The sequence below is a fragment of the Myotis daubentonii genome, chromosome 5 (genome assembly GCF_963259705.1).
Source record: "Myotis daubentonii chromosome 5, mMyoDau2.1, whole genome shotgun sequence".
In the NCBI taxonomy this organism is placed as follows: domain Eukaryota; kingdom Metazoa; phylum Chordata; class Mammalia; order Chiroptera; family Vespertilionidae; genus Myotis; species Myotis daubentonii.
In genome coordinates, this window is record NC_081844.1 from 3,253,428 (window position 1) to 3,273,676 (window position 20,249).

At 47.8% G+C, this 20,249-nt stretch overlaps 1 protein-coding gene across 3 annotated transcripts in view; it reads right to left on the reverse strand.

The window, feature by feature from the left end:
* Positions 1 to 20,249, reverse strand: part of PDE5A (phosphodiesterase 5A) — a 164,490-nt gene that overhangs the window by 60,296 nt on the left and 83,945 nt on the right. For all 3 annotated transcript variants that reach the window (XM_059695583.1, XM_059695582.1, XM_059695584.1), the window contains exons 15-17: positions 13,422 to 13,509; positions 11,451 to 11,551; positions 9,959 to 10,036 (exon numbers count right to left, since the gene is read on the reverse strand). In XM_059695583.1, the coding sequence (XP_059551566.1) occupies positions 9,959 to 10,036; positions 11,451 to 11,551; positions 13,422 to 13,509 (267 nt within the window). The remainder of the gene's footprint in view (positions 1 to 9,958; positions 10,037 to 11,450; positions 11,552 to 13,421; positions 13,510 to 20,249) is intronic.

Sequence of the window (20,249 nt, forward strand, 5' to 3'; positions counted from 1 at the left end):
AGAGCCTACTGTTCACAATTCTAATGTGACACATCCTATTGTTTCACATCCTTCTGTGACAAAGTGTACTAGTTACAGACTACTATGAAAACGCCTACTATTATATATCCTACTGTGAAACAGCCTCAAGTTCACACAGCCATTGTGACATATCCTACTGTGACTTATCCTATTGTGACACAGCCTACTGTTCAAAACTCTACTGTGACACATCCTACTCTGACATCCTGACACAGCGTACTGTTCACACAGCCTACTGTGAAATATCCTGCTGTGACACAGCCTACTGGTCACACAGACCATTACGACACAGCCTACTCTTCACACACCTTACTGTGACTTATCTTACTGTGACACAGTATACTGTTTCCACAGCCTACTGTGACAAAGTGACCTAGTTACAGACTACTGTGACAGCCTACTATGATATATCCTACTGTGACACAGCCTAACGTTCACAAATCCTACTGTGACACAGCCTACCGTTCACACAGCCATTGTGACATCCAACTGTGACACAGCGTACTGATTACACAGCCAACTGTGACTTATCCTGTTGTGACATTCTGTAACACAGCATACTGTTCACATAGTCTACTGTGACTCAGCCTACAGTTCGCACAGCCATTGTGACATATCCTAGTGTGACACAGCGTACTGATCACACAGCCTATGGTTAGTTATCCTATTGTGACACAACCTAGTGTTCACAAGTCTACTGTGACAATCGTCCTCTGACATCCTGTGACCTAGCGTCCTGTTCACACAGCCTACTGTGAAATGTCCTATTTTGACACAGCCTACACTTCACACACCTTACTGTGACTTATCCTACTGTGAGAGTATACTGTTCCCACAGCCTACTGTGACAAAGTGTACTAGTTACAGACTACTGTGACAAAGCCTACTGTGATATATCCTACTGTGACACAGCCTACAGTTCACACAGCCATTCTGACGTATCCTACTGGTCACACAGACCACTATGACACAGCCTACTGTGATGTATACTACTGTGACACAGCATACAGTTCACACAGCCTATTGTGACAAAGTGTCCTAGTTACAGAGTACTGTGACAAAGCCTACTGTGATATATTCTACTGTGACGCAGCTGAATGTTCACATATCCTACTGTGACACAGCCTAGAGTTCACACAGCCATTGTGAGATACTACTGTGACAGTCTACTGATCACACAGCCTACTGTGACTTATCCTGTTGTGACATCCTGTAACACAGCATACTGTTCACACGGCCTACTGTGCCATATATACTGTGACACAGCCAATTGGTCACAAAGACTACCTGTACGTCTTGTGACAAGCCTGCTGGTCACAATTCTACTGGGTATATCCTACTATGACAGACCCTACTGGTCACACAGCCTACTGTGCAATATCCTGCTCTGACACAGCCTACTGGTCACACAGACCACTATGACAAAGCCTACTCTTCACACAGCCTATTTTGACGTATCCTACTGTGACACAGCATACTGATCACACAGCCTTCTGTGTCATATATACTGTGACACACCCAATGGGTCACAGAGCCTACCTTTACATATAGTATTGTGGCACAGACTGCTGGTCATAATTCTACTGTGTACATCTTACCATGACACACACTACTGTTCACACAGCCTACTGTGACATATCCTATTTTGACAGAGCCTACTATTCACAATTCTAATGTGACACATCCTATTGGTTCACATCCTTCTGTGACAAAGTGTACTAGTTACAGACTACTGTGATAAGACCTACTATTATATATCCTACTGTGAAACAGCCTCAAGTTCACACAGCCATTGTGACATATCCTACTGTGACATCCTATTGGGACACAGCCTACTGTTCAAAATTCTACTGTGAAACATCCTACTCTGACATCCTGACACAGCGTACTGTTCACACAGCCTACTGTGAAATATCCTACTTTGACACAGCCTACTGGTCACACAGACCATTACGACACAGCCTACTCTTCACACACCTTACTGTGACTTATCTTACTGTGACACAGTATACTGTTTCCACAGCCTACTGTGACAAAGTGTACTAGTTACAGACTACTGTGACAAAGCCTACTGTGATATATCCTACTGTGACAAGGACTACAATTCACACAGACATTTTGACATATCCTACTGTGACACAGCCAACTGTTCACACAACCTACTGTGACTTATCGTATTGTGACACATCCTAGTGTTCACAACTCTATTGTGACACATCCTCCTGTGATATTCTGTTACCCAGCGTACTGTTCACACAGACTACTGTGACAAAGCCTACTGTGACATATCCTACTGTGACACAGCCTACTGGTCACACAGACCATTATGACACAGCCTACTGTGACTTATCCTACTGTGACTCAGCCTAGTGATCACACAGCCTACTATGACTTATCGTATTATGACACAGCCTAGTGTTTACAACTCTACTGCAACATATCCTACTGTGACATTCAGTTTGACAGCGTACTGTTCACACAGCCTACTGTTAAAATGCCTACTGTGGCTTGTCCTACTGTGACACAGCCTACTCGTCACACAGACCACTATGGCACAGCCTACTGTGACAAAGTGAACTACTTAAAGACTACTGTGACAGCCTACTATGATATATCGTACTGTGACACAGCCTAACGTTCACATATCCTACTGTGACACAGCCTACCGTTCACACAGCCATTGTGAGATATCCTACTGTGACAGTCTACTGATCACACAGCCTACAGTGACTTATCCTTTGTGACATCCTGTAACACAGCATACTGTTCACACAGCCTACTGTGCCATATATACTGTGACACAGCCAATTGGTCACACAGCCTACCTTTACGTACTATGACAAGCCTGCTGGTCACAATTCTACTGTGTACATCCTACTATGACAGAACCTACTGTTCACACAGCCAAAAGTGGCACATCCTACTTTGACAGAGCCTACTGTTACCACTTCTCATGTGACACATCCTACGGTGACAAAGTGTACTAGTAACAGACTACTGTGACAAAGCCTACTGTGATATATCCTACTGTGACACTGCCTACCATTCACATATCCTACTGTGACATAGCCTACAGTTTACACAGCCATTGTGACATATCGTACTGTGACACAGCCTGCTGATCACACAGCCTACAGTGACTTATCCTATTGTGACATCCTGTGACAAAGTGTACTGTTCACACAGCCTATTGTGCAATATCCTGCTGTGACATAGCCTACTGGTCACACAGACCACTATGAAACAGCCTATTTTTCACACACCCTACTGTGACTTATCGTACTGTGACACAATATACTGTTCCCACAGCCTACTGTGAGAAAGTGTACTAGTTACAGATTACTGTGATAAAGCCTACTGTGATATATCCTACTGTGACACAGCCTACAGATCACACAGCCATTGTGACATATCCTACTGTGACACAGCCTACTGATCACAGAGCCTATGGTGGCTTATCCTATTGTGACACAACCTAGTGTTCAAATTCTACTGAGACAATCCTCCTGTGACATCCTGTGACCCAGCGTACTGTTCTCACAGCCTACTGTGACAAAGCCTAAGGTGACATATACTACGGTAACATAGCCTCTGGTCACACAGACCACTATGACAAAGCCTACTCTTCACACAGCCTATTTTGCCGTATCCTACTGTGACACAGCATACTGTTCACACAGCCTTCTGTGTCAATATATGTGACACACCCAATGGGTCACAGAGCCTACCTTTACATATAGTATTGTGGCACAGCCTGCTGGTCACAATTCTACTGTATACATCTTACTATGACACACACTACTGTTCACACAGCCTACTGTGACATATCCTATTTTGACAGAGCCTACTGTTCACAATTCTAATGTGACACATCCTATTGTTTCACATCCTTCTGTGACAAAGTGTACTAGTTACAGACTACTGTGAAAAAGCCTACTATCATATATCCTACTGTGAAACAGCCTCAAGTTCACACAGCCATTGTGACATATCCTACTGTGACATCCTATTGGGACACAGCCTACTGTTCAAAACTCTACTGTGACACATCCTACTCTGACATCCTGACACAGCGTACTGTTCACACAGCCTACTGTGAAATATCCTGCTGTGACACAGCCTACTGGTCACAAAGACCATTACGACACAGCCTACTCTTCACACACCTTACTGTGACATATCTTACTGTGACACAGTATACTGTTTCCACAGCCTACTGTGAAAAAGTGTACTAGTTACACACTACTGTGACAAAGCCTAATGTGATATATCCTACTGTGACACAGCCTACAGTTCACACAGACATTTTGACATATCCTACTGTGACACAGCCAACTGATCACACAACCAACTGTGACTTACCGTATGTGACACATCCTAGTGTTCACAACTCTATTGTGACACATCCTCCTGTGACATTCTGTGACCCAGCGTACTGTTCACACAGACTACTGTGACAAAGCCTACTGCGACATATCCTACTGTGACACAGCCTTCTGGTCACACAGACCACTATGACACAGCCTACTGTGACTTATCCTGTGACACAGCCAAGTGATCACACAGCCTACTGTGACTTATCGTATTGTGACACAGCCTAGTGTTTACAACTCTACTGTAACACATCCTACTGTGACATCCAGTTTGACAGCGTACTATTCACACAGCCTACTGTTAAAATGTCTACTGTGGCTTGTCCTACTGTGACACAGCCTACTCGTCATACAGACCACTATGGCACAGCCTACTGTGACGTATTCTACTGTGACACCGTAGACTATTCACACAGCCTACTGTGACAAAGTGAACTAGTTACAGACTACTGTGACAGCCTACTATGGTATATCCTACTGTGACAGCCTAACGTTCACACATCCTACTGTGACACAGCCTACCATTCACACAGCCATTGTGACATATCCAACTGTGACACAGCCTACTGATTACACCGCCTACTGTGACTTATCCTATTGTGACATCCTGTGACACAGAGTACTGTTTACACGGCCTTTTGAGACAAAGCCTACTGTGACATATCCTACTGTGACACAGCCTACTGGTCACACAGACAACTATGACACAGCCTACTCTTCACACAGCCTACTGTGACGTATGCTACTGTGACACAGCATACTGTTCACACAGCCTACTTTGCCATATATACTGTGACACTGCCAATAGGGCACACAGCCTACCTTTACATATAGTATTGTGACACAACCTGCTGGTCAGATTCTACTGTGTACATCCTACTATGACACACCGTCCTGGTCACACAGCCTACTGTGACATATGCTATATTGACAGAGCAAACTGTTCACAATTCTAATGTGACACATCCTACTGTGACACAACCTATTGTGACAAAGTGTACTAGTTACAGACTACTGTGACAAAGCCTACTGTGATATATCCATCTGGGAACCAGCCTACCATTCCCACATGCTACTGTGAAATAGCCTAAAGGTTACACAGCCATTGTGACATATCCTACTGTGACAGAGCCTACTGATCACACAGCCTACTGTGATTTATCCTATTGTGACACAGCCTAGGGTTCACAACTCTACTGTGACACATCCTACTGTGACATCCTGTCACAGAGCGTACTGTTCACACAGCCTACTGTGACACATCCTACTGTGATACAGCCTACTGGTCACACAGACCACTATGACACAAACTACTGTGTCGTATCCTACAGTGACACAGCATACTGTTCACACAGCCTACTGTGACAAAGTGTCCTAGTTACAGACTACTGTGACAAAGCCTCCTGTGATATATCCTACTGTGACGCAGCCGAATGTTCACACATCCTACTGTGACACAGCCTACAGTTCACACAGCCATTGTGAGATATCCTACTGTGACAGTCTACTGATCACACAGCCTACTGTGACTTATCCTGTTGTGACATCCTGTAACACAGCATACTGTTCACATAGCCTACTGTGACTCAGCCTACAGTTCACACAGCCATTGTGACATATCCTAGTGTGACACAGCGCACTGATCACACAGCTTATGGTTAGTTATCCTATTGTGACACAACCTAGTGTTCACAAGTCTACTGTGACAATCGTCCTCTGACATCCTGTGACCTAGCGTCCTGTTCACACAGCCTACTGTGAAATATCCTACTTTGACACAGCCTACTGGTCACACAGACCACTATGACGCAGCCTACTCTTCACACACCTTACTGTGACTTATCCTACTGTGACACAGTATACTGTTCCCACAGCCTACTGTGACAAAGTGTACTAGTTACAGACTACTGTGACAAAGCCTACTGTGATATATCCTACTGTGACACAGCCTACAGTTCACACAGCCATTTTGACATATCCTACTGTGACACAGCCAACTGATCACACAGCCTACTGAGACTTATCGTATTGTGACACAACCAAGTGTTCACAACTCTACTGTGACACATCCTCCTGTGATATTCTGTGACCCAGCGTACTGTTCAACCACCAACTGTGACAAAGTCTACTGTGACATATCCTACTGTGACACAGCCTACTGGTCACACAGACCACTATGACACAGCCTACTGTGACGTATCCTACTGTGACACAGCATACTGTTCACACAGCCTACTGTGACAAAGTGTCCTAGTTACAGACTACTGTGACAAAGCCTACTGTGATATATCCTACTGTGACGCAGCCGAATGTTCACGCATCCTCCTGTGACACAGCCTACAGTTCACACAGCCATTGTGAGATAGCCTACTGTGACAGTCTACTGATCACACAGCCTACTGTGACTTATCCTTTGTGACATCCTGTAACACAGCATACTGTTCACACAGCCTACTGTGCCATATATACTGTGACACAGCCAATTGGTCAAACAGACTACCTGTATGTCTTGTGACAAGCCTGCTGGTCACAATTCTACTGTGTATATCCTACTATGACAGACCCTACTGGTCACACAGCCTACTGTGTCACATCCTACTTTGACAGAGCCTACTTTTACCAATTCTAATGTGACACATCCGACTGTGACAAAGTGTACTAATTACAAACTACTGTGACAAAGCCTACAGTGATATATCCTACAGTGACAGAGCCTACCATTCACACATCCTACTGTGAAACAGCCTACAGTTCACAGAGCCATTGTGACAAGTCTGACTTTGACACAGCCTACTGATCACACAGCCTACTGTGACTTATCCTATTGTGACACAGCCTACTGTTCACAACTATGCTGTGACACATCCTACTATGACATCCTGTGACCCAGCGTACTGTTCACACAGCCTACTGTGACAAAGCCTACTGTGACATATCCTACTGTGATACAGCCTACTGTTCACAAATCCTACTGTGATACAGCCTACTATTCACACAGCCTACTGTGACACAGCCTAGAGTTCACACAGCCATTGTGACATATAGTACTGACACACCCTACTGGTCACACAGCCTACTGTGACATATCCTATTGTGACACAGCCTACTGTTCACAATTCTACCGTGACACATCCTACTCTGACAACTGTAACACAGTGTACTCTTCACACAGCCTACTGTGACAAAGCCTACTGTGATATATCCTACTGTAACACAGCCTACCTTTCACACATCCTACAGTGACACAGCCTACTGGTCACACTGCCTACTGTGACACATCCTATTGTGTCAAGCCTACTGGTCACTCATCTTAGTAAGATATATCCTACTGTGACACAGCCTACCCGTCACACAGCCTACTGTGACAAAGTGTACTAGTTACAGACTATTGTGACAAAGCCTACTGTGATATATCCTACTGTGACACAGCCTACAGTTCACACAGCCATTCTGACGTATCCTACTGTGACACAACCTACTGATCACACAACCTACTGATCACACAGCCTACTGTGACTTATCCTATTGTTACACAGCCTACTTTTCACAACTCTACTGTGACACATCCTACTGTGACATCCTGTGACACAGCGTGCTGTTCACATAGCCTACTGTGAAATACCCTACTGTAACACAGCCTACCCATCACACAGCCTACTGTGACAAAGCCTACTGTGATATATCCTACATAAACACAGCCTATTGTTCACACATCCTACTGTGACACAGCCTATAGTTCACGCAGCCTACTGTGACATATATATTGTGACACAGCCAATTGTTCACACAGCCTACTGTTAACATATAGTATTGTGATACAGCCTGCTGGTCACAATTCTACTGTGTACATCCTACTGTGACACACCCTACTGGTCACACAGCCTACTGTGATATACCCTATTTTGACAGAGCCTACTGTTCACAATTCTACTGTGACACATCCTACTGTGACACATCCTAATTAACACAGTGTACTGGTTACAGACTTCTGTGACAAAGCCTACTCTGATATATCCTGTGACACAGCCTACCGTTCACACAGCCTACTGTGACATATCATACTTTGAAACAGCCAATTGGTCTCACAGCCTCCCATGACATATAGTATTGTGACACAACCTGCTGGTCACAATTCTACTGCGACACAACCTACTCTGACACAGCCTACTCGTAACACTGCCTACTGTGACATATCCTACTGTGACACAGCCTACTGTTCACACATCCTACTGTGATAGAGCCTACTTTTCACACAGCCTAGAGTTCACACAGCCATTGTGGCATATCGTACTGACACACCCTACTGGTCACACAGCCTACTGTGACATATCCTATTGTGACACAGCCTACTGTTCACAATTCTACCGTGACACAGCCTACTCTGACAACTGTGACACAGTGTACTCTTCACACAGCCTACTGTGACAAAGCCTACTGTGATATATCCTACTGTAACACAGCCTACCTTTCCCACATCCTACGGTGACACAGCCTACTGGTCACACTGCCTACTGTGTGTGACATCCTATTGTGTCAAGCCTACTGGTCACTCATCTTAGTAAGATATATCCTACTGTGACACAGCCTACCCGTCACACAGCCTACTGTGACAAAGTGTACTAGTTACAGACTGTTGTGACAAAGCCTACTGTGATATATCCTACTGTGACACAGCCTACAGTTCACACAGCCATTCTGACGTATCCTACTGTGACACAACCTACTGATCACACAACCTACTGATCACACAGCCTACTGTGACTTATCCTATTGTTACACAGCCTACTTTTCACAACTCTACTGTGACACATCCTACTGTGACATCCTGTGACACAGCGTGCTGTTCACATAGCCTACTGTGAAATACCCTACTGTAACACAGCCTACCCATCACACAGCCTACTGTGACAAAGCCTACTGTGATATATCCTACATAAACACAGCCTATTGTTCACACATCCTACTGTGACACAGCCTACAGTTCACGCAGCCTACTGTGACATATATATTGTGACACAGCCAATTGTTCACACAGCCTACTGTTAACATATAGTATTGTGATACAGCCTGCTGGTCACAATTCTACTGTGTACATCCTACTGTGACACACCCTACTGGTCACACAGCCTACTGTGATATACCCTATTTTGACAGAGCCTACTGTTCACAATTCTACTGTGACACATCCTACTGTGACACATCCTAATTAACACAGTGTACTGGTTACAGACTTCTGTGACAAAGCCTACTCTGATATATCCTGTGACACAGCCTACAGTTCACACAGCCTACTGTGACATATCATACTTTGAAACAGCCTCAGCGCCAAGTGCTGATGCTCCACCACTTCCTAACGTCCCCCCAGAACAAAGGCATGGCTCCTTCAGGTGACTTTGCAACACATTTCCTTTTGTTTAACATTCACGTCCTGCGCTTGGTTCAACGCGGGAATTCCCACAGCCTCTAGGTCACCGGGTTGTTGCAAGTGCTCGCAACACAACCTGCCACTAATCACATTTACTGGAAATTAGACCTCCACGTGGAGGTGGACAGAGGCCACTTACAGAAACAGCTCCTTCTGGTGCGGGTCTCCTAAGTTGAACTGGTTTTTCCTTATAAGTTCAAAAAACTCCCCTCGCCTCCTTGGAAAGAAAGAAAAACATTGATTGTTATGAGGAGTCCCTAGGTCTCATCTTATTCCTTTGGTCGAGAAAGAATCATGGACTCAATTTTTGGGGGGAGAAATTCTCCAGTGGATTTTACCCATCTTAGAACCCAACATAAAAACCATCATTTAAACATTGTGAATGCCTCCCTTTTCCTCCTTCTACCATTTCTTTTGGGTGAAGCATTGACCTCACCTGTACAGACCACAGACAGTGGTAATCTCATTCCTAAACACAACTTCATGAAAGTGAGATGGGCTGGCCGGTGTGGCTCAGTGGTCGAGCGTTGACCTATGAACCAGGAGGTCATGGTTGGATTCCCGGTCACGGCACATGCCTGGGTTGCAGGCTCCATCCCCAGTCGGGGGCATGCAGGATGCAGCTGATCAATGATTCTCTCTCATCATTGATGTTTCTATCGCTCTCTCCCTCTCCCTTTCTCTCTGAAATTTTTTTAAAAAGTATATTAAAAAAGTGAGACAGTGTGAGTTAAAATGGGATGCTGAGAATGATTTAAGGAATTTTAAGTGCATGGCAAAGAAGAACTATATGATTTCAGTGTAATTTCATATAATGCACCTATATTATGAGATAGGGTAAATAAAAAGGCATAACAAGTGCTCTATGTCAGTGTAAAGTTGTGAACTGCTTCTGAGGCAAAGAAACATGGAGACACCGGGAAGAAGCCTCTATTGGAGGCCAGGGAGTTCCTCAGTGCCCAGTGCTGTCGACATCTCCAGAAGCCATGATGCCAGAGAAATCAGGAAAACAGGGAACTTATGGAACAGAATGGACGGCCTGTGACCAAGAACCAACAATGAAACGCCGGTTCCAGAGAGACCCGTGGCCTGGGAAGGTAGGAGGCATGTGGTTACAGGTGTTTTTCTAATTCTTGGTTATATGATCATCTTTACTCCGCCATCATGTTGAACCAGCTGAAATGGACTCAGTTCTCTACTGTCCTGGTTGAGTTTAAAGTGCTCCCCAATTCAGGAAGCAGGGATGCCAGCGGCAGCTCCCTTTAGGTGTCCGTGCTCCTGTTTTCTCTGTGTGTGCTTACTCCTCATCAATGGCCTACGCACAGGGTGACTCCCCGTGCGAGGGGAGAGAGGGCCACGTGTCCAGGGAAATCACGTGAGTGTGACCATCTTCTCCCCTCACTGCACACGCCACCCAGACTACGGTCCCATGTGCAAACCACAGCCTGTCCACGCAGTACACGCACACTCACCCATGAATGCACGCTACGTCCTGCGTCAGTAATGTCCAAGTTCCACATTTCCGCCTCTAAGAACTGCACACAGTAGTCCTATAACCTGGACGTGTCCCCATGTGAAACACGGCACACTCTTCCCACACCCACTCATCGCAGGGCACTGGGGAGACTTACTTAATGTACAGGGCCAGGTCTGTGGCCAGAATCGCCTGCTTGATGATCTTCAATGCGGTCTTATACTCTTCGATGGAGAGGCCACTGAGGATCTGGTTCCCCTTCACAGAGAAGAAAACCATCGTCAGGAGCACCACACGGGAGCACCGCACGGGAGCACCGCACAGGAGCACCGCACGGGAGCACCGCACAGGAGCACCCCATGGGAGCACCGCACGGGAGCACCGCATAGGAGCACCCCACGGGAGCACCGCACAGGAGCACCTCCAGGAGTACCCCACAGGAGCACCCCACAAGGACAGCGGAAAACGCGGTCACAGCTAAACCACGGGCCTGGGGTTCGGAGTCGTGCGCATGGGCCACCTGCTTCCAGAGAGTGAATGCCTAATGCCACGGCCTGGTCTCCTAGGAAACGCCGGCTTCCCGCTGGTGCACCCACCTCCTGTGCCTGTCTGCCAACTGCCTACCCCCCGGGCCTCCGCCAGCCTGAAGGCTAACTATCTAGCCATGGGCAGCTTACTTGCTATATTGCAACTGGAAGTGAAGCTTGAAAACTCAAAGCCACATTAATGAAGAACGGAATGGTGAAACTTCTAAATAATTGATGACTAACACATTTTTTTCTCTATGGTTTTTGTAATAAATCCAGTGACACATTGGCACACGTTTATGTAATTTTAACTTAATATCAAGAGCAGCACGTAGTCCTTGGGAACATGCCTACAGGTGGGCTTCCTGGTGGGAAGCACACACGGTGTGAAACCAAGAAGGACTCTTTAAAAGGGGCTAATCCCCGGGCAAACACTCAAACGCCATAACTACATAATTATTGTGTTGTGCCTGCCTGGAATTTAAAGCAAATCTCTCATCTCGAATTGAGTAAAACGTGCCTCGGTTCTCAGAATAAACTCAGTATCTGCATGGGAGGCAGGCGTGCTTTCTAAGTCCCAGGGCTGAGGGAACCAGCGGCTCAGGACTGGGGTCCAGGGCAGCAGGTGCTTCTGAACACGGGGCACTCGGGGGTGCCGGGCCCAGATAAGATCTTCGCTTAGTGGAGAGCTGGAGGCTGAAATCGGGCATGTGTCTAACTGACGAACTGACGAACATTACTTTTAAATATCAAGTCATTTTAGATTCTGGGCTGAACAGAAAACTATTCAGAAAATATCTTCCGATATTTTCATTGGCTGTAAGGTCAAACCATTTCAGGGGAAAGGAGATGTCTTAAAAGGAAATGTCTTCGGTGTTATGTGCTTATTTCCCCTTTCCCAGGCAAAGGCTGTAAACCGCTGCATGTGGGGGCCTCCAGGGACAGAGAGTAGGGAGGGGTCTGCTTCGAGGTGGGGAGTCTGCTGTAGGAGGATGTCCCAGCAGCAGCTATAACTCATGCTTCTTACTATAATGCCATGCATGCACACAACAGACCATGCGAGTAACGGAGGAACCAGAACATAACAAGTATTAACTTGGCAGAAACAACCATGGCTAACGGGTTGGTATACATGTTCTCAAGCTTACTTCCCTCCACAGAAATACGTCTAGCATAGCATGTCATGTGCTTTCTCACACGGATAGACATCCGTCTCCACCAGGCGTTGAACAGCTTCATCCCTTAACAATTTGTTCGCGGTCAGAAGTTTCAGTAAAAAGAGGAAAAGGTTCTTGAGCATTGTATCACCCACTTAATTTTACGCCCCCAAAGGCGGAATTAACGGAGAGCCAGAAAACACCAGCTTTGCTTGCTTCTAGTTTGGAACAATGTGGAGTAACGAAGTGAGGCGAGTAAGCAAACCCCCTTATCAGGCAGCTGGCAGCTTAGGGTGCACAGGGACGAGGCTGTGGGGACCTCGGCCTTCCTTACCCAAAAAAGAATGACGCACACCCAGGAATTAGGATCCTGGGCATGAACCCAAACACTTAAAATATCCCCGCGTTTGTGCAGCCTCCGGGCCGCCACGCGCCGGGCCTCACCGGGCTATTGAGGACCATCAGGCACTGGTCAAAGTGGTGGTGCTCCAGGGTCGAGTGGCAGTACAGTTGGGCCAGCGGGTGTTCGCTCCTGTGGGGGAATCACAGAGACAGGGCTTAGAGAGGATAGTCAGGCGCTGCATGGGCCGGCTGTCACTCTTTTCTTACTGGCTCCTTAAGAAAGAGGCTAAAATCCATCAAACCAACCACGCTCTCTCCTTTGGCTGAGGGAGGTCATCTCTGGGAAATAAGTATAAAGAGCCAGGCTGTTCTCAAAGACTGGTTCAAACCGTGAACAATCCCATCGTCAGTATCAAGGACAAGGTACTAATTTCTCTAGATACAGAGAGAGGATCCCTGAAGTACTCGTACCAATCATCGCTTTCAATGTCAAGACTCTAATTCATTTAGAATATGAAACAAACGTCCATGAGGCTTTTCCTGAGAAAGAAGGCTCACGGCCAGGCCCCCTCATGCCTCAAGAAAAGGGAGAACTGTCTGAGAGGAACTGGTGAAGGTGCCAGATGGAAGGCACAGGGGGAGTCTGTTCCCCACAGGGACCCAGTAGGTCAGGGAGCTCGCTAGACTGAACTCGGGAGGACTGCTGAGGTGCCTGGCTGAGGGAGGGAGGCAAGAAGGGGTCCTGCACTCAGTTCATCACATGTAACAGATGGTTACAAATCAAGTTCCAAAGCGTGACAAGGACAGTCCTCAGGTCTCTCATGATCGTCCCATGTGAGCAGAGAGTACAGTGTCCACTGTTCTTTACAAGGGAAAAGCCAAGTTCCTGCACATCTCTGTATCTCAAGGGGCAGCACAGGAGTTTATGAATAAAGCACCACAAGGTTAGAGAACACACAATCTTATTTCCTTACTAGAGGCCTGGTGCATTAAATTCGTGCAGGGGGGTGGGGGTGTCCCTCAGCCCTGCCTGCTCCCTCTCCAATCTGGGACCCCTTGGGGGATGTCTGACTGCCGGTTTAGGCCCAATCCCTCTCACAATCCAGGACTGCTGGCCCCTAACCGCTTGCTTGCCTGCCTGCCTGATTGCCCCTAACCGCTCCCCTGCCGGCTTGATTGATGCCTAACTGCTCCCCTGCTGGCCTGATTGCCCCCAACTGCCCTACTCTGTAGACCTGGTTGCCCCCAACTGCCTTCCCCTGTCGGCCTGGCCACCCCCAACTGCCCTCTCCTGCTGGCCTGGTTGCCCCCAACTGCCCTCCCGTGCCGGCCATCTTGTGGTGGCCATCTTGTGGTGGCCATCTTGTGATGACATTGCATGTGACGCCACCTAGGCTTTTATTATATAGGAGACCATATGAACATTCTGTTACTCTGCAGTTAATTCGTGGAAGAGAGAGAAGCTCCTGAAGACTGAAGAACTGTGACACAGGAAACAAATGAGCAGAGTGAGAGAAGCGTAGGGAAAGCAAGCACAGTCAAGTGAAGTTAAAGCTTTCTATTGCTTCATCTCCCACCCACAGGGCTGCCCAAACAGGCCATTGTGACCTGGTCCCAGTTAGCCCCTGCCTGCTGCCAGCTTTGTCCCTCCCATCCTTAGTTAGTGGTCCTGTGGGTGGATGCTGCACTCATCGTTGGGCAATGGACGGAGTCAAATGGGCAGACGTGTGGATTTATGTGGCCTCTGACCCTGGTTCTTTGACCTCCTGGAGTTCAGAAATTGTCTCATTTCACACACTCTCTTTTGAGTACCACAGCCTCCAGGTGTCCCTGGTACAGGCCCTGGCCACCCACCATCCCTCCACATGGGATGAGGCAGGGTCCTGAACTCCTTGGTGCCCTTGAAGGGTCCCCATGAAACAGCTAAAACCTGCAGAGCATGTATGCATGCCGGGAGCTGTAAAACACCCAAATCAGTGATGCCCTTTGATCCTGACCCCATCACACAGAGAAGGAAGTATGAGGAGGCAGGTATGGCTGCCCCAGGGTCACGTGGCCAGAGGAGGAGCATGGTTCCCACCTGCAATTGGGCACCTGACTCCAGAGGGACTCTAAGAATCATCACAATCCTAGCCACTGCATGTTGGTGTGAGGACCAATTCTTATCTATAAAGAGGTCAGAAGAGTCCCAAGAGCTCATAATGAGAGGTACAATGATGTTGGCCTATACTCTTATTATGTGATTGGCCACTGGCAGGAGGACCAACGGAACTACTAACAGGAGGACCAACTGACCTACTGACAGGAGGACCGACTGAACTACGGATGGGAGGACTGACTGAACTACTGATGGAGGACCGACTGAATTACTGATGGAGGAGGACTGACTGAACTACTGATGGAGGAGGACTGACTGAACTACTGATGGAGGAGGACCGACTGAACTACTGATGGAGGACCGACTGAATTACTGATGGAGGAGGACTGACTGAACTACTGATGGAGGAGGACTGACTGAACTACTGATGGAGGAGGACCGACTGAACTACTGATGGAGGAGGACCTACTGAACTACTGATGGAGGACTGACTGAATTACTGATGGAGGACTGACTGAACTACTGATGGAGGACCGACTGAACTACTGATGGAGGACTGACTGAACTACTGATGGAGGACCGACTGAACTACTGATGGAGGACTGGCTGAACTACTGATGGAGGACCGACTGAACTACTGATGGAGGACTGACTGAACTACTGGCTGGAGGACCTACTGAACTACTGATGGGGAGGACTGACTGAACTACTGCTGTGAACACTGTTTGAACTTGCACGTTACCCATGTTCAGCTCTGTTGCCTCTCGAGCCTCCAGGGATGATCTCATCCTCCTCTGGGAAGCCCTGCCCACTCTAAACTTCACCAGTGGTGACTCCTGTGCTGTCTCGGCTCCCCTTTGAATCTCAAAGCCTGCTGACCCTGTGACCTGCACACCAGCCCATGACTCCCGCTCATTCCTGTCACTGTGTCACATACAGAGCAGGCAAGGTCTGTGGGAAAATACAGTTTGACATGTTTTCCTGATTTAACTGAATTGTTAATCTTGAAAAAAAATAATTTTATCAATTTACCTCTTCTTTTTTTTTAATATATATTTTTATTGATTTTTTACAGAGAGAAAGGGAGAGAGACAGAGAGTTAGAAACATTGATGAGAGAGAAACATCGATCAGCTGCCTCCTGCACACTCCCCACTGGGGATGTGCCCGCAACCCAGGTACATGCCCCTGACCGGAATCGAACCTGGGACCTTTCAGTCCGCAGGCCGACGCTCTATCCACTGAGCCAAACCGGTCTTGGCAATTTACCTCTTCTTAAACCAACCTACTTATAATTTTCTTTTCTTTGCCACGCTCCTGTACCTTCTCTTTTTCATGGCTGCCTCCAGAGCACACAAACCTGCATACACACATACACATACCTACATGTCTGCACACAAACCTACACACACCTGCCCTCATACCTACACACACCTGTACACACACCGATGCACACCTGCACACACCTGCACATACACCTACACACATACCTGCACACACACCCCCACACACACCTGCCCACACATCCGCATACACAACTGCACATGCACACACACCTGCCCACTTCCCAGTTTTCACTTTCTTCAACGGCACCATCCTTGTTCCAATTTCCTGGACCAGAAATCATGATTTCCCTTTCTTTCATGCACAGAACTAGCTGTTCAACAGGGAATTAAAATGTTTCTCCTCCAGTCTCTCCCCTGTGTAGCCAGGATGTGATTTTCAGCATGCTCCTAGCTGGCTAGCTGAACCCTGAGGCTCTACTTCCTACCATTTTCCTGGTACCTTCAGACTCTTCCTCCTAAACAATGCCCTTGCTTCCTCCTGTACCCCCTGAACGCACTGCAGATGTTTAGAGCTCTCCCTCCCACGGAATGTACCTCCTAGCTGTTCATCTCTCAGTTCATCCCTGGTCAGCATGTCCCAGGGCAACGCCCACCTCCTGGGTTTCTGGAACATTTCATCTATTCTCTCAAATCCTCCCCCTTCTCAAGATCCAGTGGAAATCTCACTTCCTCCATTCATGGTGGGGAGGAGCCTGGGTGCTGACCACTCCTGTGCTGAGTGGTGCAGCCAGCTCATCAAGCAGCTTGGAACTTACCAGCTATCTCCTCGCATTGATCACCATTGTGTCTGAGACAATGGAAATCCAGACACAGGCACCACATTTCATATCTCTCTCCCTGCAGCTAACGCCAGGTCTCCATCATTGGTTCTCATCCACCTGCCTAAAATGTAGGCTAATTTCACTGAGCTACTTTATAAAGCACCAAAGCTGAATCTAACCAAATCAATGACTGACTTCTTATGCTGACTGCAGGCCTAAGGTTCTCTACGTGACCACGCGTCACGACCAGCTGTCTCCAGCCTCCTGGTGCTCACCGCTGCTCATTTTTAAAAATAATTTAGCATCTATGGGAAACCCGTCTGTCCTTCCCCCACCATGTGGGAGACATCACAGGAGCGAACTCCCCCTACTCCCTCAAGGTCTCCCTGTGAACCAGGTCCTCCTAGGCCCATCTTTACCACCCAGGAAGGACTCAAAGAATCTGAGAATGAATCAAAACAAGCCTCGGCTGAAAGGGAAAATAAGACATTTGGGGGTGGAGTAGCTATCTGAATCTGTGCCAGTAACCTGCATTCTGATGCACACTCTTGCTAGCCAATAATTAATTCCATTCTTACCTATGACTAGAGGCCCAGCATGCAAAATCGTACATGGTAACCCACTGCTGCTCGCAGCCCTGCCTACCTGCCCGCCACTGCTTGCTGTACTGGCTGCCCCGCCTGCCCGCCACCCGCCTTGCTGTGATCTGAGCCTGTGGCTGTGGGGGAGGGACCAAGAAGTGCTCAATGCACCTCATGGTGACTGGTCGTTTGGTCATCACAGTTGTTATGGACACTGGCTTTTTATATATATATAGACTAGAGGTCCAGTGCACAAAAATTCGTGCACTCGTGGGGGAGGGGTCCCTCAGCCCAGCCTGTGCCCTCTCACAGTCCGGGACCACTTGGGGGATGTCCACCTGCCAGTTTAGGCCCACTCCCCAGGGGATCATGCCTAAGCTTGCAGTCAGACATCCCTCTGGCAGCCCGGGCGCCCCCGGGGGATGTCCAACTGATGGCTTGTGGCTAAGCAGAGCTCCCCCTGTGGGAACAGACTGGCCACCAGGGGGCAGCTCCTGCATTGAGCATCTGCCCCCTGGTGGTCAGTGCATGTCATAGCGACAGGCTGTTCTGGTCGTTCCACTGTTAGTGCATATTACCCTTTTATTATATAGGATGCCTGTCCTGCATTGAAGAACATGTTTCCTGGAATACTCCCATTTTACAGAGGCCATAAACAATGAACCATATACAACCCCCAGAGGGGGTTGGCAGCACTGGCGCCAAGCCTCTGAGTGTAATCTCACTTCCCCCATCCCAACTCATGGGGGCTGCAAAGCCTGCAAAAAGTCTGGAAGCCATATTTGGGAGACAAAGAAACTAAGGGTATAAAGGGAAAGTTCCTCCATATTCACCACTCAGGCTTTGGAAACAGACTCCCCTGAGTCACCGTGCTAGTACATCTGCAAATAAAGGGTTTTTCCTGAACTTCCAAGTACCCGTTGTGTGTTTTCAGTCATCTGGTAAATTCTGCAACACAGCTTCCAACTGATTTTCGGAAAAGATGATGGAGAACAAAATGGCAGAGGTTCTGTTTCTAACTGTGCTGCCCCGTGAGGGCGTGTCTCTCTCTGATGTGTTCCTCTCACTTCCGTGCCTCCTTTTGTGGTTTGGGGTTCCTTTCTATCGTGTCTGAATATCTGAGGAGGTGGGGACAGCAGACCTTTCAGAAGCTAGTCCTTCGTGTGGGAATGTCCACGCTCTTCTCGTCCTCCCACGAGTGGCGTCACCCCTCTCCCACTGGGGACAGAGGAAAGAAACGTCCCAGGAAGTCAGGGTTCCCTCTGCTCGAACCACAGGGACGGAGGAAGAAGTAAACATCTCTGGCCCTCCTTCAGGTTTCCACTGACGTTATTGTGATGTGGGGGAGTCTGCCTCATGGTGAGTGTGAAAGCAGCGGCTGTGATCCGTGACTTTTCCCAGGGCTTTTTTTTAAAAAGAGAAGATGACGTTTCTCCAGATGTTTTTCCGGGTGGAAACAAAGGGAAAATGGCCGTGTTCTTCCCTCTCCACAGGACAGTGCGGTGTCTGACCCGAACACTAACAGCATGTGCGGCCCTGTGACCTTCCAGCCGCGCTCGGGGCTGCATCTCCTGGTGGCCTTGTCCCCTTTGGTCATGACAGGTCAGCATTGCAGCCACACGGCAAAGCACACACGTTAGACTTTAAAGAGGAAACAGCCAGGCTTGGACCCTGGGGCCGGAGCTTGCTCTCTCCTCCCGTCGGAGGTCAGCAGAGGACGTGGCTGCTACATCACTGTGATTCTTTCTACATGAAGTTGTCTATTTATTTAGATAAAGGAATGTGATTAGAGAGCTTCCCGAAATTCCCTCAAGACAGCAGACATCTGGAATTTCCTGAAGAGATCCCATCCGCGGGATCACTCGCATACTTAACAATGCTCAGCACTAAGAGGTTTTCCCACTAAAATGTAGGCTTTTAAACTAAGTGGCTGCAAGAAAATAAGAATGTCGTGGTGGCTCAAAAACCTGACGAGAAGTGGGGTTGCCTTCACATCTCATTTGCTATTGCAAATGCCCCTCAAGCGAGGTCCGCGGGGAACCTGAAGCCCTTGTCTGTGGAGTTAGTATCTTAGTCTCAGAATCGGCCGAAGAGCAGGCTGGCGATGAGAACGCGGTCACCAGCATGGCTGCTGGGGCTGGCTCA